We start from the raw sequence: 22,365 nt of genomic DNA on the forward strand, positions 1-22,365 counted from the left end.
CCTCTCAAATCTAACTGATTAGAGGTCACTGAACACGAATATGACACTAAGAATATTCCAAAGTGTTCAGAAATCCAGAAAATCAAGATGGCGGTAATATGACGCCTGTAGAATATTGGGAATATTTTTTTGAGGTTGTAATTGTGATTCAACCACTCAAATGTAACTAATTTGGGGTCGCTGAACACGAATATGACACTTCGAATATTTCAAAGTATTCAGAAATCTAGAAATTCAAGATGGCGGCTAATATGACGCCTGTAGAATATTGGGAATATTTATTTGAGGTTGTAATAGTGATTGAACCACTCAAATCTAAATAATTTGAAGACACTGAACACGAATATGACACTTAGAATATCCCAAAGTATTCAGAAATCCAGAAATCTAAGATGGCTGCCAAAATGGCACCTGTAGTATGTTGGGAATAATTTTTTTTTCTTAATTTCTGAATACTTTGGGATATTCTTAGTGTCATATTCGTGTTCAGCGACACCAAATTAGTTAGATTTGAGTGGTTTAATCACTATTACAACCTCAAATAAATATTTCCAAAATTCTACAGGCGCCATATAGGCCGCCAGCTTGGATTTCTGGATTTCTGAATACTTTGGAATATTCTTAGTGTCATATTCGTGTTCAGCGACCCCAAATTAGTTGGATTTGAGTGGTTGAATCACTATTACAACCTCAAATAAATATTCCCAATATACTACAGGCGCCATATTGGCCGCCATCTTGGATTTCTGGATTTCTGAATACTTTGGAATATTCTTAGTGTCATATTCGTGTTCAGCGACCTCAAATTAGTTAGATTTGAGTGGTTGAATCACTATTACAACCTCAAAAAAATATTCCCAATATACTACAGGCGCCATATTGGCCGCCATCTTGGATTTCTGGATTTCTGAATACTTTGGGATTTTCTAAGTGTCATATTTTTGTTCAGCGACCTCAAATTAGTTAGATTTGAGTGGTTGAATCACTATTACACCCTCAAATATATGTTCCCAATATACTACAGGCGCCATATTGGCCGCCATCTTGGATTTCTGGATTTCTGAATACTTTGGGATTTTCTAAGTGTCATATTCATGTTCAGCAACCTCAAATCAGTTAGATTTGAGTGGTTGAATCACTATTACACCCTCAAATATATGTTCCCAATATACTACAGGCGCCATATTGGTCGCCATCTTGGATTTCTGGATTTCTGAATACTTTGGACTATTCTAAGTGTCATATTCGTTTTCAGCGACCCCAAATTAGTTACATTTGAGTGGTTGATACACTATTACAACCTCAAAAAAATATTCCCAATATACTACAGGCGCCATATTGGCCGCCATCTTGGATTTCTGGATTTCTGAATACTTTGGGATTTTCTAAGTGTCATATTTTTGTTCAGCAACCTCAAATCAGTTAGATTTGAGTGGTTGAATCACTATTACACCCTCAAATATATGTTCCCAATATACTACAGGCGCCATATTGGCCGCCATCTTGGATTTCTGGATTTCTGAATTTTTTGGAATATTCTAAGTGTCATATTCGTGTTCAGCGACCCCAAATTAGTTAAATTTGAATGGTTGATTTCAAATTTTAATGCTTTCTTGTTGATTTGGCCATGGTGTGTTCCCTAAAACGAGTGCCTAAAATGAGTTGCTTCGACGAATTTAGTCGGTGTGACTAGCAGGTAAGTCGGATCAAGTTCGTTCTTGTTTCAGATGAATCTTGAAATCCTACCGGTTCGAATGCTGCAAGAACGATCAAGATTGGTTGAAATGGGGCCAAATGCGAGCGAGTTGAAATTAGCGAAGCAACGGTTTCGGAGGCTTGGACGGAGGAGTGTTAAAAAATATATTAAAATTCTCTTGAGCCACCATGTGTCTCCTCCCATGGCACTTTAAATTAGAGCTGGGACTTCGGATCGGATATTTTCGGACTCCGGATATCCGGATATCCAAATCCGGATAATTATCCGGATACTATCCGGAGCTCCGAAAAAACGGATATTATCCGAAATTTACGGATATCCGGATATTTTTCCATGTAATGCAACAAGAAAGAAGCATATTTTTCCCCAATTTTTAGTACAAGTGATGGTGTTTGGAGCAGAATAGTTCAGAAAGGAAAGGGGAAAGTGAGGCCACCATGAACAATCAAAATTTATGAGATTTGAAACAAATGGATTATTTTACTTCTGATAGCTTCATTAATCACGGTAAAAACTACATTAGTTAACTTCAATTATTATTATAATTATTTGTAAATAAAAGTGTGTTATTTCAACATAAAGCAATTCCATTTGAAAAGAGTATATCGAAAAATAAGTTCCCCAATCGGGCTAAAAATATTTCGGGGGGTTCCTTGGCCAAAATAATTAGACCTATATTTTTTTCTTTGGCCATTAGGGTAACTTGCACCGTGCTGGTGGTCTAAACAATTGCAAATTTTGTAAATTTCGCCAAAACCCATATTTTTCAAAAAATATGAACTCGACTTCTTTTGATATCTCGTGACGGTGGGGCGGTACGATACCTTAATTTTTATTTTTTCTGGATATTTACTTAGACACGTTTTAATGAATTGTAGTTCAAAACCGTGAGGATGATAAAACATTTGGCGTTAAATGGACTTTTGTGTAACATTGGATGCCCGATTTGATGGTGTGCTCAAAATTCAGAAAAAACGTATTTTTCATCATAAAAATTTAAAAAAACAGTTTTTTTCAAATTAGGGGAAGCTATCAACAAAAATAACCCAAAGATAAATCATACTCAAGTCATTGGTAGGGAATAATGGCATTTTGATAAAATGACTTTAAAAACGAAGTCTTATTTTGGGCTTTCAAAATGTTATAAGAAAACAAAGTATTTGAAAAAAACACCATTCAATCTTGTGTCCCGTGCCGTTGGCGGTTATGTGGTAGAAGAATTAACTAATAACATTGCTAGTAACATATTGGAATTGTAAGAATAACGATCGTACGAGTGATTTGTTCGTCTTGGTCGTCTAGGCCCACTTTCCCATATGCGTTTTTAAAATTTTTTTGTAACTTATTATTTTTTAGAGTGTATCAATTTTCTACAAAGTTACTAGCTTGCACCGCCCCACCGCCATGAAATATCGAAAAATGGACCTCGGATTCGTGATCATAGTCCAAAGTTACCCCATAGAGTAATGTTTCTGGAAATCGAAGAGGGGTCGCTTCAACTGTTCTAATGGTTTTGAGAGAAAATATCCGGATACCTACGGATATCGGATAATTATCCGCCTATCCGGAGCTAAGGATTTTGGATATCCGTTCGGATATCCGAACAAATATCCGGATATCCGGATACATTCGAAGTCCCAGCTCTACTTTAAATGGGGAATTTTCACCGATTGAATATTTTAAAACGAGCATATTCTTAAGCAGGAATGTGAAACACAACTTTCTACGTAGAGTAGACCGGGGCAAGTGTGCGCACCTAGCAAACATCGTTCAGCTTTCTGCTGAGAATGACCGATTTATCATTCGACCCTATTATCAAAAGGTAAATCAAGCAAGTGTGCGCACTGTACTAGGTAAGGAGTGTCATCTATTCTGGTTTTTATCAAGTAGTTCAAAGTTTCAATAATTTCAAATTATAAAAAACAGTCATATTTAAGATAATTTGTGAAAAACCTTGATGTTTCACTCAAAAAAATGAGTTCGCGTAAACGTGAACAGAGTTGATGCCAACGGGAACCAGGAAGAAAACTGTTCACTTTCATGGTGCAATGCACTATAAAACTCATTTTTTGAGTGTTTTTTTATTGAATGCAATTTTTTCAACAATTTAACATGTTTTTGTTATGAATCAAGCCATTTGAGCAACTTTTATTTTTCTCCATATACAATTGTATGGGATATTCAAATGCGCACACTTGCCCCGCACACCTTTTTAATTTTGAAAAGGTCATAGTCCAGTTCAAAGAAACAAATCTGTGAATACCATTACACGATTTTACTCGTAAAAATCTCAGTTATCAAGCTACATCATAGAATTTTTGATAAGATTAATCTTAAGTATTAATAACGTTATATTTCAAACATAAAATTTGCTAATTATTACTAATTTACTAAAAATGTCAAAACATAATCTTTGGCTGCAAAAAAAATGCACTCTTCATTATTTTTCAAGAGTGTTTTTAGGCACAAATAGTTTACCAATAAGCACAATCATCTGCAAAATATTGGAAATTTTCATTGCAAATAAGGTCAAACAGACTGGTGCGCACTCTGGCCCCGGTTTACTCTATTAATCTATCATGGGTCATCTCGATTTATAATATTTTGCTTTTACCATAGCGCATGACATCAACTTAAAAAATCATCGCTTGTGTGCTACCTTGTGCCACTTTTGCTGTAAAAAGATTAGACTTGTCACAAGATAGCATACAAACGACGAAATATCGAGTTGTGTAATCAAAAACCGTGGTGTAGGGGTAAGCATGGTTGCCTCTCACCCAGTCAGCCTGGGTTTGATCCCAGAAGGTCCCGGTGTCAAATTTTGAGACGAGATTTGTCTGATCACGCTTCCGTCGAACAGGGAAGTAAATGTTGGCCCGGTCTAACCAAGAGGTTATAGGCCGTTAGCTCAGTCCAGGTGTAGGAGTCGTCTCCCTGGGTCCTGCCTCGGTGAAGTCGCTGGTTGGCAGTTGGACTCACAATCCAAAGGTCGTCAGTTTGAATCCCGGGGTGGATGGAAGCTTAAGTGTAAAAAGAGGTTTGCAATTGCCTCAACAATCAAGCCTTCGGACTCCTAGTTTCGAGTAGGAATCTTGCAATCGAGAACGCCAAGGCAATGCTTTCGAGCGAATAATTAGATTTTTTTTGTAATCATAAATATATGATATTGTAGGTATTAGTGACGACTATTCAGAAAAAAAGTCTCGTTCTTTGAAAAAAAAAATCTGATTTTTCTTTTCCATTATGAACGTAGTTAATATTAAAATAATTTTTATAAGTGGAGAACAAAAAACGGCATATTTTGCATCATAGATCAGAATTGTGAAATATCTGGATCAGTAGCTATGATATTTTTGAAAATTTTATTGAAAAATTTCACCCAAATTTTTTTTTTTTGATACTTTTATTTTTGGTTTGGAGCTAATTTTGTTTTACGCAACCCTATACTTCTCTTGTTATATGTTTTTCTTGTTTCATGTTTAGTATTTTAATTTCAATTAATGGTGTAGTTTATGATCCTTTCTGGAAGTTTTTGGCTTATTCTACTATATCCCATCATTAGTTTTTGCCTTTTTTTAGTTTTTTCACGTTTTTGCAGTCATTTTTCCAATTTTTTGCTTGTTTGCCACATGTTCTTCAAAACAATGATACCATTATCATTTATTGTATAAAAATGTGTAGATGCATAGTCTAAGACAAAAAATTACTGCATACGTATTACATATAGGAAATGTGAAGAAAAAACACAGCCAAAGTTGACCCCAGAAAAAAATACATTTTCAAAAACAATGACATGCATACAACAAGTCAAATTTTCAACCCTAAATTTTTCTAAAATTTTAAAAGTTCTTTTTTACAATGCTTTTTAATTATCAAAAATTAGTAGAAAATTTGATTTTTGGCAAATTTTCAAATCGAAGCCCGTCTAGAGGCGGGGTTTGGTTGTAGGCGGTTAACACTTCTTCTAACACATTGAAAATTATTTTTCAGTGATAATGCCTTCCTCAATTCATTAAATGTTTTGTTTTCAGAAGAATAAAGTTTTAAGCTGTTTGAAACTTTTTGTAGTATTAATTACCTTTGAGATTAATTTTGGTAACATGTTTTTTTACTCAAACTAAAAACTTGTGATTTAGATTTTTTTCTTTTATTTTAGTTTTCGTAAAAATTTTTGTGTCTTTAAAATAAACATAAGTTTTGAATGTTGCTGTCAATCAATAAAAGTTAATCCAACCAGTGCATTTCATCACACTCATCAACCAGTACTGCTCTCAAACAAGAAGAGAGGTCAAAAACCCTTCCGGGCGGGCAGGCAGTAGTTGCAATGACCCGGCAACAAAGACCTCCCATGCCAGCCAAAAGCACGTCCATGGCGAAAGACCTTCAAATTTGCATATCTAATCATGAAAATGCAATTTGTACTGGTCGTTATGCTGACCCCAAAGTGGGTTTACTCGCGGCCTCCTGTGTAGAATGTCCCTCTTAAAGGGGTGGAATAAACATGCTTAAACGGGGTGGGGCTTTTTTGCGGAATGCTCGTTTCACTTCCGGCTAGTTCTAATGAACTTTGCTCTTGTTTGAAATGCAACTTTCATCGATTGGTTGAGCCTGTGGCATAATTGGTCAAGAACGATCAGAAATGTGTCGGGTGTAGTTTGGTAGACTTTTATTCACTTCTTTCAAAGGAGTAAACGACCGGAAAATGTTACCCACCTGCCGCTAGTCATAAATTTTAAATTGATAGTTATACCATAGTTTGATGAGAACTTTACACTGCCATAAACACATGTCTTTCATTGCGCGGTTCGACTACACCTAAACACAGCTGACGAAATTGAAACTAAATAATAAAACAGCTTAAGCTTCGTTATGAGCGGTAACGGAACGAATGTGTCAATAAAATCGCGTTATTGTACTGCAGCAAGTACTCCCAAATATGTACCAAATTTACGAACCATTTACAGACAGACTGGCGTCTTCAATTAAATATTTTCATCGGTTGTTAGCATAAGCCGTTCCGACAAACATCCTCCTCGTAACGAGTTGTTTTCATTTTGCTATTCTCACCGCGCGAAAAAAAAAACACAAATTTCAACCTACATGCTAAGCGTTTTTTAAGTCCACAAAGTGTGACCAGGGAATGACGAAAAGCTAGGTTTCATATTACACACGCAGTTCATCGCAACTATGGGCGCCAATTTAACTTTGAACACTCTAATGAATGTGGTCTGTCCGGAGTTGAGAAAATGTTAGACCAAATTGTTGCGACCTATATTCAAGTATTTCGTTACATTCACGCCCCGCATTTAATTAGTTGTAATTCGTCCAATTGAACACTCCTTGTTTAATTTTTATTTCGCAGCACTTCACACAGCCGCAAGTGATAGAACAACTGGCGTACTGCCTGATGGCGATCGGAGCCGTCATGTTCTTCCTGAGCTTCCTCGGATATTGCGGCGCGATACGGGAAAGCCAGTGTCTGCTGACCACGGTAAGTTTGTGTTCTGTTTCCAGAAACTTTACGGTTTTTAAATGTTGAATTTAAATAGAATGTTGATGTTGAATTTTTGAACATAAATACTTCAATGAAGACAATTATAGACTTTTTATAAGGATCTATAAACCTAATGTCAATATTTAGTGTACTTGAATAGTCAAAATTAGTACGTGTTACCAACCAACTAACAGCTCAAACAGCAATAAATAATGTTCCCCAATCAATTCAACCCAATCTGGGCCGTTGCAACATTTTCGCCTGCTGACAATTTGTGAATATGTGTTTTCAGTTTCAACGTGTATCCACTTTATCGCCACATTTCCCAGCAATTCAATTTAATCTGGCAAACCGCGAGCAAGCGCGCGTTCGAGGTACGTGTGTAAGCGCGCTTATCCAGCCGGCAGCACGTGCTCCACGTGATTTTCCAGCAAGCGACAACTTGCTTGCTAAAACAAGGTGGCCAACGAACTGGAAATGTTTTGAGCAACTTTTCTAAACCGAAAAATGCTGCTCGTTTCGCAACCACTTGGGAAATTTCAACCCCTCGAGCTTTATCTTGATTTCTTGTTTTGCCCCCCTCTCTCTCTCAACAGTACGGCCTGTTCCTGCTGGTGATATTGATTCTGGAGGTGACCGCGTGCGGGCTGGCGGCCGCGTACAAGGACCGCGCCAAAGTCGAAACCAAGAACTACCTGCAGACGACCATCTCCAAGTACTACTCGAGCCACGACCGCAACCAGTCGGACGCCGTCACGCTGATGTGGAACTACCTGATGTCGGAGATGCACTGCTGCGGCGTGGACGACTACCGGGACTTTGCGCTGTCGGACAAGTGGAACGAGAGCAAGGGCAACCGGATCATCCCGGAGGCGTGCTGCATGCAGACGGCGCTGTTCGAACCGCTGGACCGCAGCTGTCCGTACTCGCCGTCCGACAGCAACAGCTACTACAAACAGGTAGGGTCGTGAACTTCTTCACGGAATCAATCGTTTACCGACCGGATATTGTTCTCTTCCGCAGGGATGTTACAACGCACTGATCGACTGGATAATGTACAACCGAAATTTAGTAATCATCGTGGCCATCGGGGTGGGATTGGTGCAACTGTTGGCGATATTCCTCGCGTTCTGCCTATGCAAGTCAATCGAAAAGTACCGCGGTATGCGGCTGTAAAGCGGATCCAAAACACTACAACAGCAACAACATCACGCGTGGGATCAAGCAGCAAGAGAACAATCCATATTGTAGAGTAATTAGGACAGAATCTCAGCGCGAGCCTTTAGCCAGGTCGGCGTCGGGGCGGAACCAATCACACATTACGTTCAAAGCAAGATTAGACTTTTTAGCCGGTAAGACTAAAGCCGTTCGACAACGCGAGAGACATAGAGAGGAGGAGGGTTATCGAACGTACAAGTGCACTTCTTTTATAGACATCATCAGAAGAAACACGATGGCCATTGCGTTAGCTGCGAAACAAAGCATACACAAACACTTTAGACATTCAGAGAAACTTTTTGGCTAGATCTTTCAAGAGGGAGAAACGGAGAAAAGATTTGTTTTCTTTCACTTCCGAATCAGCAGCATCGATTGTAGACGCGTGTAAAAAGCAGTAAATCGACTATTTTTACAAGCATGCTTTATTGATTCACCTACAGTGTAAGTTATGTAATGGTACATAAATTCGAATATTCGATTTTATATCTACGATAACCAATTGTTTTTGTTAAGAAAATAAATACATTAATTTAAAAACACTTTACAGCCTTTAATACTCATTGACCTGCGCTCCCTTTTCAATTGCCATGAATTTGGCCTGCCAACCGGTTCCTCCAAAGTTTTGCGTTTGCTTGTACACAACTTGCATAATGTTACTTTCGCAGATGAATGTCGCTGGCGTATCACCTCCGCAGTGTCTTCGTTCCTCGCTAACAGCCTCGCCCTTAACCTTCATCAACTTGACATAATCCGTGCCGCACGTGGTCTTGCTCCCCATGTCAAACACCTCAAACTTGAAGGCAATGTGCATGTTCACCGGAACCGTCACCGTCCACAAACAATCCATCCTAGTTCGATTGTTGTTCGGGTACAGCGGACTAGTGAACACTCCACCATAGTTGAAGATCTCCCCCCCACATCCACGACCCTTGTCCGTAGCCAAATAAGTTGCATCCAGCATAGTCGTTGCGTACTCTGCAATAGACGCCGGAATATCTATCGTCAACGCGTTACTTTCCGTAAAAATGGGACTTGGCGTAACGTAATTGCACAACAACGCCATCTGCTTGTCCTTCCCCAGTCCGTCGTATATCCGGATTCCTTCCGCCGTACAGTCGGTCGTGTGCATATAGAATATTCCAAAGTACAGCGCAATCGTGTAATTCTCCGGCACTTGGATCGTCAGCGTGCAATGCTCGGTTCGGGTGAAATAGTTGTTGCCAATGCGACCCTGCAACCGGGTAAGGTTCTGAGCACAGATCTGGTTCTGTCGCACTGCCAGCTTGAATCCCTTGTCCTGGCTCGCTTCATCACTCTGAAACTTGACGTAAATCTTGCTGGCCGCTGAGTGATATGTCGCCGGCAGCTCGTTCTTGCCGCAGTAGATGTGGTGGGCATTGGGATTTCTTACTCCCTATTAAAAAACATGTTAATCTAAACTCAAATACTGAAAATTCATAAACTTACATGATAAAACGAAGATTTATGCGCATGAGTTGACTTTCCTCGGAACACCAAATCCTCTCCAAGGCCTTCATATATGAATGACTTCAGCTAAAAAAAAAACACACAAGCTTAATTCAACAAAAATTCAAAACAATCTTAAATCACCCATACATTAGCATCAAACACCTCGATCCGATCGGGGCACTTCTCCTCCTGGTCGTTGTAGTCCTGCAGCTGCAAGTCCTGGAACTCTACCGTGATGGTCTTCCCAGCCGGGACCTCCAACATCCACATGCACTTGCTGTTCGGTGGATAATTTCCACTGCCATAGTTGGGACTCTTTAGGTATTCCAGCTGCCCACTGGACAAGTTGTAGTACCCAGCCCCGCAAGGAGATTCCACCAGCGAAACCGTAGCGCCAAATCCGGTTCCCTTCAGGGCAGAATCCGTAACCAGCCGGGCAAACAGTGCTGAACTGAACGTGCTCGCTGCCTGTGGCAAGCTGTGTCCGCAGTATTTTCCGATCAACTCGCCAAACGGTCCCGCTCCGTCGCGCACTTCCACAAAGTTGTCGGAACAATCGGTTACGTTCCGCTCCGATCCCACGTGGAACTGGTTGAAGGTGAGCTGTACGCCGAAGCCCTCCGGTGCCTTGAACGAGTACTGGCAGTCCTGGATCTTCTTGTTGTCGCTGCCTATCACGGTCAAGTCGTACTGTCGAGATTTTGTGTCCAACGTAATGTCCCGATCACAATCATCAAAGTAAAGCACTTTAGCTGAGAATCGATGACTACCGGAAGAAAACGGTTCAGACCGGTAGTAAATGACTCCATGGGTAGCTTGTTTAATACTAACCATCGGAGCGTGGGCAGTAATGTTTCCACAGAGTGTTGCTAATTTCTTTTCCGGCGATCGTTCCAATCCTTTGTACACCTCTAAACCATCGAAATAGCAGCCATCCGAATGTTCAATATCAAGTTCTTCGAACCTTATCACCACCTTCTTTCCGGTCGGTATCGTGATGTTCCACGCACATGTAACGGTGTTGTAACCATAAGCAGAAGTAGCACCTGTCATTTCAGGACTCTCTATTTCAGTAGATTCAGTAATTGACCCTCCGCAAACGTCCAGCTTGTACTCAAACTTGAATCCACGTGACTCCAGCCAGCGATCAGTTTGGAACACCACCGCAATTCGATTCTTATACTTTAACCGACCCGGAGAGTCCTCCTTGCAATAAGTTCCCACCTTTTCCCACTGGAAAGGCTCAAAGTACTCCTGCTGTTTATAAATCGTTACATTGTCGTACATGCAGATCGAAGTTTGGGGACCATTTTCCAGCGAGAAGTCCAAAAAGTTTACCCTTATGAATGAATCCTTCTCCTTAGTTACAAACGTGTAATTGCATGTTTTCATCCTCTCGTAGTTCAGTGGATAGTTCGGACTGGTCATTTTTCCTCCCACTCGGTCAACCTCATACACTCCACCGCAGTTCTGCTCCCACTGCACAGTGAATCCATCGCTTTCAACGGTTGCATCCGTTCGGAAAATCACCCTCATCATAGATCCGGTTGAGTTGAACGGTTTTGGAGTATCCTTTCCGCAAACGCGACCCAAACTCACCCACTCGTTGTTGACTCGATCAAACACCTCAATATGATCCTTGGAGCAGTTTTCACTCTTCTCCAGACTATATCTTCCGACAAAGTACATCCCAATGTGGTATCCATTGTCGGCTTGCATCGTCCAGATGCACTCCGTGTTCGGCAGGTACTTCCCGTTATTAAGCGCCGATGCAAACGCATAAGAATTCTTGTGCAGTGTGCCACCACAACCGGAGGACATCTGAGCTAACGTCAATTGGAAATTACCACTGGAGTTGTAACTCTCCGAGTGGTACTCTACAAACAAATGCGATCCTTGGGTAGTGAGCGTTTCAAAACCGGTGTCCTTGCAGAACCGACCCAACAGCGGGCTCATCGTGTTTGGTCCGTTGTAGATCATCATGTATTCGTCGTCACATGATTGGTTGAGTGCAAAGGTGGTAAATAGAATACTGATGATACTGTTTTCCGGATAGTTTACATACCACGCACAATCAATCGGGTTTACAACGTTACTTAACCTATTTGGACTACTTAAATTTTTGAACTCAGCTCCAAACATACCACCACACTTGTGTACTTGATATTGCAGCTTGAACTTCACCTCGCCCAAAAACAATCCTTGCCTAGCCAAGATGGATACATCGGAAAATGGCGACCGAATCACATCCGTTGCCGTAGCATTTCCGCAATACTTTTTCAGGAATGCATTGTGACCGAACGATCCAGATCGTCGGACGAATATTCCACGCGTGTTCATAGTACACGCACTACGGTACGTTCCAGCACTCATGTCTCTGAAATACATCGCCAAAGTACCGTTCACTGCGGTCGTCCGCTTGTACTCACAGGTGTAGCTTGTTTGGTTGATCGGGGTGGCAATAATCCCTTGGTCACCTTCCAAATTTCCAACACAGATCGTAGGCTCTTCACTGCTAAAGTGCAGCTTAAATCCTCGATTTCCCGACGCTATCCGAGACCAGAAGTTGATCATCATCGTGTTGCCGCTAGAGTAGATTGGTTGTTTGTCGTAACCTCCCATCACAAACTTGATACGGGAGGCGTAATCAAATCCATGATAGAAACCAATTCGCTGCAGGTAACTCGCACTCAACGTGGATAGATCCAAATCTGTAAACTCGACCTTAATCCGGCGACCCTCGGGAACGGTAATTCTCCACTCACAGAATCTCTTCAGCCTTAAACCATCCGCCGGATACCCGGGACTGGTTATGTCACCGGAAGCAGCGTTGATTTCGCTTCCACATCGGTTATCGGTAGAGCTGAAGGCGAGCTTAAATCCGCGATACATTGTTTGAGCATTGAACGAGGTGAATACAACTTTCATCAGGTTGTTTTCGGTGATGATCGGCGGTGGCAGCTGAGTTCCACAGAAGGTTCCCTGATCGATGTCGGTATTGTTCTCCCCGGGAACTATCGAGTATATTTTAATATTATCTAACGTCGAACAGTTTGCGCCACCAGGCAAATGGAGATCTTGGAATGTTACATTTAGGATTGTGTTCATGCTGCCGTGAATGTAATATTCACAAACCGTTTTCGAAGGGTATCCTCCTTGGACTGGATAATTTTTAGATGTTATGGTTCCTCTCGCAGCATGGAATGAGCCTCCACATGGCGATAAAGACACGCGCAGCTTGAATCCATTTCCAGGATCCGAAAAGTCTGTGAAATATTTCACACGTAACATGTTCGATGTTGTTAGCTTCGATTGAACGACCTCTGAACCACAAGTGGAAACCAATACATCTGCATTTGATGTTCCTCCGTCTCTTAGTTCCACGTATTCCTTTTGGCATAACGATGAATACTTCAAGTTAAACTGTTCAAATTTGTACACCAACGTTTCTCCACTCGGTGCCATGATCGTCCAAATGCATTCACTGTGTGGGAAGGGAACCTCCGGATAGCGTGGTGTCGTAATAATCGTTGAATTGTTCTTTCTGAGCAAAATGTTTCCACCGCAATCCATACCGACCTCACGATACGAAAGCCGGAAAGAGTTGGAAAGGACATGTCCCGTGAAAAACTTTACAAACGCTCGGTTACTCGAAGTGTTCACCATCTGCGGTATGTCGTTGCCACAGAATGCTCCCAAAAGGGGCGAATATTCGTCTATTCCATTTTTTATCGTTACAGATCCGACACAACCATCCGCTGTTTTGCCAATTTTGATCGCATCAAACTGGAACTGGATTATTCGTCCCGGGCGTACGGTAATGTTCCACATGCACACTGGGTCCAAGAATCGGGCCATTGTCTGGTTCGTGGTAACCACTGAAGACACTTCGATAACGCCATTTGGCTCCGTTACGACACCACCGCATCGCAAGGACACGAATCCAGTGAATCCGGTTCTGTTGTTCAAGTAATCTGTGTTGAATGCAACTTTTAGGAACGGTTTACCATGGAATGCTGACTTGACTCGATAGCCAAAGGTACATATTTTCTCCGGAGAAGACCAAGAAAGCAAATCCGAGGATGTTGAAATTGCCAGATAATCCGATAGACATGCGTCAGTCTCTTCCAGATCTACGTAATCCAGCTTGAGCATTGGATGCAAGGTTGATACGGACGATTGGAAAATCCAGCTACAGTTTAAAGCCGTTCGATAGCCATCGGGATATCCCGGGGATGTCAAATTATAAATGGTTGAGTTTTCACCTAGGACAATCACTTCATGACCTCCACAGAAACCATCGTCTAAGACGGTTGCAGCCGTTACGGAGTCCGCTCCGATTTGCATCCAGTTCAACAAAAACTTCGATGGCCCGTTAGCATCCGAATGGTCCAACCGCAAGTAAACTACATTAGATGTAGACGTCAGAGAGTCCGGAATCGATGTTCCACAAATCTCGGGTATTAGTGGCTCGGCAGTGTCATCGAAGCCGTCGTAAATCTGAAAAATTGACGATGTACAAAAAATATAAAAACGTGTTACTCATTGTATAATACCTCCAGTTGTCCCTCACAAGAGTCCATAAACTTTGAGTCGATATCAACGTCGATAAATTTAATTGAAATCACCGATCCAACATCTACAATTATTCTCCAAGAATGCACCTCATCGCGTGCATAAAAATGAGGATAGGTGGGCGATGCAATGGACCCACTCCTTCCAGTAAGTTCGTTAAAGTGATCTATGAGAAATAAAATTGTTAACACTCAAAGAAAGCAACTCTAACAACTGATCATACCATAAGAATATTCTGCCAAGAATCCCTTCGCCACACCTTTATCGCTTGTTTTGAATTTGATCCACAAACTGTTCGCCGAGGTGATATTCGTCATCGGTTGGTCTCCGCAATAATCCCCGATCAATTTGCCACTGCCAGAAGACTCTCGTACCTCCAGATAATCTTCGTTGCAATTGTCGGACTCGAAAATGTTAATTGACTCTACGTACAACCGGATCATATTTCCCGGTGCAGCCTTCAGTTGCCAAACGCACTCAACGTTCATGGGGTACGAATTGGGATAGTTTGGAGATGCTATCTGACCGGCGAAGGAGTGAAGTTCTCCACCGCACGCTGGAAGGACGATCGTGTTAAATATATTGTAGGACTCAAATTGAATCTGACTTACCATTGTCCAGTACGCTGTACGACGCCACCAGTTGAACTCCCATCAAGTTGTACATGTTAAAGTCCTCCGAAGTGATGTGCACCACCAGCGAATTTCCATTGCTCACGATCACCGGTGGAGTCTTGCTTCCGCACCCACTGTACCGTATCGGGCCTTCGAAAGTGTCACCTTCGTGGACGGTCAAATTTGCCAGACAATTGCCATCCACCTCAACGATGTTCATGTGCAACACCTGCAGGGTAACGTGTCGTGTCAACTCATTCGCCGTCAAGATCCAGGTGCAGTTTTCCGACTTGATCTTTGCAGTATTCTCCAGAGAAATCATTCCGGAGTCCGTTACATTGATTCGGGAACCACAATTCTAAGAGGAAGAATGAAATTGTGATGACACCAGGATTTCTCAATAAAATTGTTCGAAATACTCACGATCGAGAAGTTGGCTCGGAATCCCTTTGCTTCTAGTGTGGCGTCCGACTGGAATGCCACGAGCATCTGATTACCCGAGGAGATGACCGAGGTAACGTTCGAAGCACTGTCGCAAATGGTCATCAACAGATTGGCCGCGTTGCGGTTAGGTCCATCGTACACCTTCAAATAGTCGTTCGTACAGTTGGGACTTTTGATCATGCCAATATCCTCAATATTAAACTGCAGAGTGTGAGAAGGATCCGTCGATATGATCCACTCACAAGATTGGTTACTGGGGTAGTTCTTGGGATAGTTTGGAGAGTACAAATAGCCCTGATGCACCGTTAGCGGACCTCCACATTCTAGAAGATTTTAAAGATTTTCAAAAAGGTATTATCAGCAGATGAAAATGCCAACTTACTTTGAGGAACAACTCTGTAGCTTGCCTCGAATCCTTTGTAAGTATACGAATGATCGCTGAAAAACTTCACATACAACGTGTGGCCAGCACTAACCAGCTTAACCGGTTCCTTCTGGGTATGGCAAAGCTGGGTTACCACCTGGCTAAAGTCTTCCGTGTTAGATATGGTGAGTCCATCGAAGCGGCAATTACTCGAAGATTCCATGTTGAAGCTGTTCACCATCAACTCGATGGCAGTTCCTGGAGGCATCGATATCGTCCAAAGGCACTGGGTGTCCGGTGGATACTCGCGTGGATAGTTGGGTGACGAAAATGTTCCACCCGGTTTGGTAAGGATTCCTCCACAGCCGTTGATCTGCCACTCCAATCTAAATCCACCATTTTCTCCGCTGCCATCAGTGCGAAAACCAATTTGCAATGTTGGACCCTTCGATGTTATCTTGGTTGGCATATGGTTGCAGTACTTGTTCGAAACAGGTTGTTCGCCAATTTGCTCAGTAATTTCCACATAATCAAAATTACAAACATGTGAATTGTTTTTATCGAACAGCATTCCATTCTCAATGTCAAAGTGAGAAAACTCCAAGTCTATTTTATTACCAGGTGGAACCGTTATTGTCCACAAACAGTCCGCTTTGACGGGGTATTTGTCGGGGAAATTCGGTGACTCAATCACACCACTATAACCGGTTATGTTCCGCTGGCATAAGATTTGATACTTGAGATGAAAACCTCTACCCTGATTGGTGTCATCGCTTTTCATTCGCATAAATGCATGGTTGGACGTGGTATCCAACTGAATGGGATCCGTTTCACTTGTGCAGTACTTTCCCATACTTGTTCCAGCAGAATCCCGTCCATCGAAGATCTCCAAGTAATCGTACCGGCAGAGTCCATGACTTTCAAGTTCCAAATCAGTAAACACGATATGAATTGCAGACCCTGCACTAACACTGATTCTCCACGAGCAGAGGGCATTATTTCCATACGGTTCCGGATAGTGTGGTGATATGATAGAGCCTCGAGCCGAGGTCAGCACACCACCACATCCAGTTGCTGTTCCATCCCACTCAATCTCGAATCCTTCGTAATTCCGAGACGAATCCGAATAAAACTTTAGGTACAGCTTATTGCTGAACGAAATCAGCCCGTTGAAGTCATCCGTGCCGCAGTACTTTCCAATCAACGGTGAAGAAGCTGTTCCACCATTGCGAATTTCCAAACCATCAAACCTGCACGCACTATGCTTCTCCATGACGAATTTCCGCACGTTGAGTTGAATCTGCTGACCCGGGGGTACCGTAATGACCCATTCGCAAATTTTGTTCGACGTGTACTCTGGACTTCCCGGAGACTTCAGCACCCCGAAGGCGGTATAGTAGTTACCACCGCAAACTACAAGTACAAATCAAATAAGAATAAGTCAGACAAAAAAGAAGATTCTATACTTACGCCTCTGAACATCGACGAACGTAAACGACAAGCTGAATCCGTCCTTCGTCTGCGAGCTGTCCGACTTGAATCGGATCGTGACCACGTTCCCACCGCTAGTGATGGCCGGAGGTTTCGCAACTCCGCAGTACCGACCAACAAAACTATTGTTTCTGGTTGAATTATCGTAAATCTCAACAAAGTCGTACGCACAGTTAGTACTTTTCTCCAGATCGAAGCTGTTCCACGTCAGCTGGATGGCATGCGTCTTGGGCGCCACAATGACCCACCGGCAGTCCGCATCTGGGATATAGCCACCGCGTTCCGATATCGAAGGTGATCGAATGGTACTGTCCTCGGAGGTGATAACTCCACCGCAAGCAACGTCCACGAAGGAAAAGTTTGCCTTGAATCCTCTATCGGACACGGAAATATCCGACACGAACCGCACGAACAGTACATTCATCGAAGATATGGTCCGCGGGGGGATTTTCGACGAGCAATACCGACCAAGAAGTGTACTATTTGAGGGATCGAAGCTGTCGTAGATAGCAACGTAGTCCATTTCACAAGCCGGATAGCTGTGTCCTTCTATTGAAAAGTCCGTGAAATCAAGCAGAATGGCTTGGCCGGGTGGAGCTTGTATTACATAGTCGCATTGCTTCAACGCTTCGTAGTTGTTCGGATAACCCGGGCTGGCGATTTCAACGCCCGGTTCAGTGAAAATTCCGCCACAACGGGTCTTGTAAGTCAGTGAGAATCCTCCGTGAGATGTTGACCAATCGCTGCGGAACTTTATCAGCAGATTGTTCGATGTTGTTGCGAAGGTTGGAGGTGGTCTATCACCACAAAATCTCCCTAGAGTTGGATCATCAACCGTTCGTCCATCGAACATTTCCAAGTAATCGAACTTGCATGAATCACTCGACTCGAGGTGGAATCGACTGAATTGTACGGTAATCTGGCTTCCTTTTGGCAACTGAATCAAGTACTCGCAGTTCAAGTTGTGAGGGTAGAGATTGTCCTCGTAGCGTCTTGGAGAGCTGATTTCACCTTCCGAAGTGGTGAAAACTCCTCCGCATCCCGGAACTCCTTCAATCACAGAGTAGCTTATCTGGAAGCCGGCATCGTTGTTATCCTCGTCAGAGTGGAAATAGATCGTCGCTTCATTACTTGGCGTCACCAGCGGCTCTGGGTGAGATGTATTGCAGAACATTGCCAGCACTGGGGACGTTGCGTTAGCTTGCTCTTCATCGCTAGATTGGATGCCGTCGGTTATTTGCACATAATCATATTGACACGAATCGTGTGCCTCCAACTTCATTGTGAAAAAGTGAAACTGCAGCCTCTTCCCAGCTGGAGCTTTGAGGAACCACTTGCAGTCCCGATTTGGAGGATAATTACCAGGTGATCCAGGAGAGGCAATAACTCCGTGACTCTTCACCGCTATTTCACCGCCACAAACGGGATCGATACTGTCCCAGTGTAGCTCAAACCCTCCATGGGCAGAGCTGTTATCCGATCGGAACCACAGGTACAAAAAGTTATGCGTAGACATGAGATTACCATCTCTTGGAAGTTTATTTCCACAAAACCGGCCAATGTTGTGCGCTGCGGACGTTTTGCCATCATGAATCTGTAACCAATCAAACTTGCATTCGCTTGAGGACACTGAGTTCTCTAGGTCGAATCGAGTGAACGTGACGTTCAAAATTTTAGTATAATTGGTTTTGATGAGCCACGCACATCGCGCGTTGTGATTGTAAGTTCCGTTATCCACCGGATATCTTAATGTACCCGAATACGAGTCCAATATGCCGCCGCAAGCTCGCGATGCCCCCTGGCAGCGAACTCCTGTGTAACCTGCAGAACAAGCGCAAACGTAGCGGTCCATGAACGGAGTACACGTGCCACCGTTCAAGCAGGGATTCGGCACACATGGTGAGGTGAGCCGTGCACAGTTCGGTAGTGCAGTTCCAGGTGGGCAGCTGCAGTTGTAGTTGTTGGTGCCCACCGGTGTACATGTTCCGCCGTTCTTGGATTCAAATTTAAAAATTAATTATGATGGCATTATACGTTTGCAATACTAGATTTACCTTGCAAGGGTTCAAGTCGCACGGACTCAAGGTCGCCCTGATGCAACCGGTAGGACCAAATCCTGAACCTTGATAGCCCGGGGGACACTGACAGGACACGACCTCGGAGAATGCCTTACAACGAGCTAACGGATGGCATAGTCCAGGAGTACATCGGTTACCCCTCATCGTGCACGTTTTCCCATCACCAATGTAACCCAGAGGACAGCTGCCACATTTGTACGATCCCTGCATCAATTATGAAGATTAAGAATGGAGATACTTATTTAAGTATTCCTGTACTCACTCTGGTATTGATACAGGTCACTGAAGGAGTAGTACTGCAACCGCCATTATTAGTCTGACATTCATCAATATCTACGCAGTAAAAGCCATTCCCGCTATACCCCGGTGGACAACCTCCACAGACAAATGACCCCGGTAGGTTGATACACGTCACTTCCGGATCCTTAGAACAGTGTGGCTTAGATTCATTGCACTCGTCAACATCCACCGAGCAAGCCGGAGTGACTCCGTTAGTTTTCCAACCCTGCTCACAGATACACTTGAAGCCGGGATCTTCCTTTATCTGAACGCACGTTCCATGCCCGCACAGCTCATTTCCATTGGCCATACAATCCTTCGTTGGACTATTACAGTGAATACCCTGCCAACCACTGGCACAAAGACAGCTGTAACTTCCGGGAGTATTCTTGCACGTGGCCCCATTCTGACACCCCAGATCGGTTCCAGCAAATTCTGAACATTCATTCACATCCGTGGCGCACGTTGGTCCCTCCCAATTCTTCGTACACTGACAAATGAACGAATCAAACAGACTAATGCACGTTCCACCATTTTGGCACGGACTAGTTTTGCAGTTATTTTCACGCAATTTGGTCATCAAGTTCGTAACCTTTCGCTCCAAAGCCGTCAGTCGTCGATTGATATTATTGATACGACCACGTGCTCGAATGCCATCGTTGGAATCAGCAGTCCTAGAAACAGCAACAAATTGCAATTCTTCCCGCAACACCAAACACTTGAAGCAAAGTTCATTACCCATTTTCCAGCACGGCAACGCGCTTAAGCAGACCAAACGGCCCCTTTACGGCGTTCATCAGATACTGCAGCTGGGCGGCCGAACCCTCGATGGGCGTTGAATCGCCAGAAGTCGGAACCATCGACGAAGACGACACGTTCGAGAGGCTCTGCAGCATTTTCAACAGATTGAGGTCGCCCACGTTCAGGAAGCCGTTGCCCTTCATCGAGATCGTAATGTTCCGATCAACGGCCGACTCGATTATCAGGTGGCCATCGCTCGAGATTAGTTTCGGCCTGACGGAGAAATTACAACGATTATAACAACACTTTTATGAATTCAACAATGTTCAACACTCACTGATTTTCATAGTAACATGTCACTTGTACAATGAAAACGGCCATGAACACACCCCAGTTCAAAAGTCTCTCCATTTTTGCAAGATTTTTGCACACTTTAACCTTTCATGTTAAATCAACTTTGTTTATATTTTCTCTACCACTTTTCACTTCAATCAACTTTAGAACTGTTCTTTCACAACTAATCTTTAGCCGGCGACTACCAACGGTATTTATAGTGCTTGAAAAAAGGGCGTTTTGCTCTATCTTGCTTCTGATAAAAGTGAAAATTTAAAAAAAGAATGCAGCCTGTCGAGACAATACTCCCACTCTCGGTAAAATAAGGTTCATTTGAAAATTGAAAAAAGCGACCAAAATTAGAAAACAATGTTATGAAAAGATGAAAATTCGAACATTTTATTTTAAGTTTATTTTACTTTTTCAGTGAAATTCAGTATAAGAATTGAATAATCCGTTCAGTTCAAACTCAAATAATACTTCCTAACGAATGGAAATCAATACTTTTCATGATAATATTTTGCAGCTGAAACTAAAATACAGCACAGCATAATAAAATATAAAATATGATGGTGCTCCCAGAAATTATATGAAGATTGTTGAACATAGAAAATAATTTCGGAAAATGTTGAGTGTTGGGCTTAGGCTAAGGTTGAGCTTTAAAAGTATTTTTTTATAAAATTATATCTCCTGCTGGTTTATCATCAGAAAAAAAAACTTTGTTTTAAGAATCCATCTTAGTGTCATATTTTTTCAACAGTTTGATGAGGACGCATAGTACCGGTGATTTTCTAATATTTTCATCGACAATAACATCATTTAAACATCTTCAAACAGATGTTAAATTTCACATTACTTGTTTTAAAAATTGCTTTTGAGTCAAAAAATATTCAAGATTAAATATACATGTAGCATTGTGTCTCATACGTTTTGTAATAAACAATAAAAATGCAAACGAAGCTAAAATATATTCTATTCTGAAAGTGAAAATTCAATCTGACATAACTAGTGCGATTGGATGAATGGACTTGACCTACAGATAAGTTTATCTGCCCATGTGTTTGGATATTGTGCAAAAGAAATTAGTGGGCACGTCAGTGATAGAACGGAAATTTCAAGGAAATCTGTTGCAACTCTGATAGAAAAAAATAATTTGAGTTTTTCCGATTTGGTCATAGCAATAACACCCGTTTTTTTAAACTGCTAATTTCAAAAAGTTTTATCTTGGCAATATTTAAAAGAAAGTTAAAGTGACATTGACATTTTTGCCGATTTAACATGTATGAATCCCCTTTAGAAATAGGCTCCCTGAACATGCTCCAATCGAAAGAAATCAATATTAACTCTTTTTCTAACTCTACTAATCCAAATAAATATTGACCATAAAATTTAAAAAATAATTTAAAACTTAAAAATAATTTTAAACAACATTTTCTATACAACGTATGACGGAAGCAAAATACTATAAATCAAGATTTTTTGTAGAAAGTTGTTTTTTATCTTCCTAATTAAGAATATATTCAATCCATTTATTTATATTTTTTTTC

At 42.1% G+C, this 22,365-nt stretch overlaps 2 protein-coding genes across 6 annotated transcripts in view; one reads left to right on the plus strand and one right to left on the minus strand.

Annotated features, from left to right (window-relative positions):
• Positions 1-8,968, plus strand: part of LOC120418523 (tetraspanin-18) — a 59,457-nt gene extending 50,489 nt beyond the window's left edge. For all 5 annotated transcript variants that reach the window (XM_039580960.2, XM_052709764.1, XM_039580959.2 and 2 more), the window contains 3 exons: positions 7,080-7,208; positions 7,808-8,170; positions 8,235-8,968. In XM_039580960.2, coding sequence (XP_039436894.1) covers positions 7,080-7,208; positions 7,808-8,170; positions 8,235-8,387 — 645 coding nt within the window. In that variant the 3' untranslated portion in view covers positions 8,388-8,968. The remainder of the gene's footprint in view (positions 1-7,079; positions 7,209-7,807; positions 8,171-8,234) is intronic.
• On the minus strand, positions 8,829-20,971 carry LOC120418536 (cubilin homolog). The gene is made up of 13 exons (XM_052709761.1): positions 20,823-20,971; positions 20,483-20,758; positions 19,728-20,418; positions 19,442-19,669; positions 17,367-19,380; positions 15,915-17,309; positions 15,512-15,855; positions 15,086-15,446; positions 14,698-15,030; positions 14,456-14,640; positions 10,047-14,399; positions 9,897-9,983; positions 8,829-9,843 (listed from the first exon to the last, which is right to left on the minus strand). The coding sequence occupies exons 1-13, from the start codon at positions 20,894-20,896 to the stop codon at positions 8,980-8,982; spliced, it is 11,205 nt and encodes a 3,734-aa protein (XP_052565721.1). The 5' UTR covers positions 20,897-20,971; the 3' UTR covers positions 8,829-8,979.
• Positions 20,972-22,365: the final 1,394 nt, after the last annotated feature.

This window comes from Culex pipiens, chromosome 3 (assembly GCF_016801865.2).
Source record: "Culex pipiens pallens isolate TS chromosome 3, TS_CPP_V2, whole genome shotgun sequence".
Taxonomy (NCBI): domain Eukaryota; kingdom Metazoa; phylum Arthropoda; class Insecta; order Diptera; family Culicidae; genus Culex; species Culex pipiens.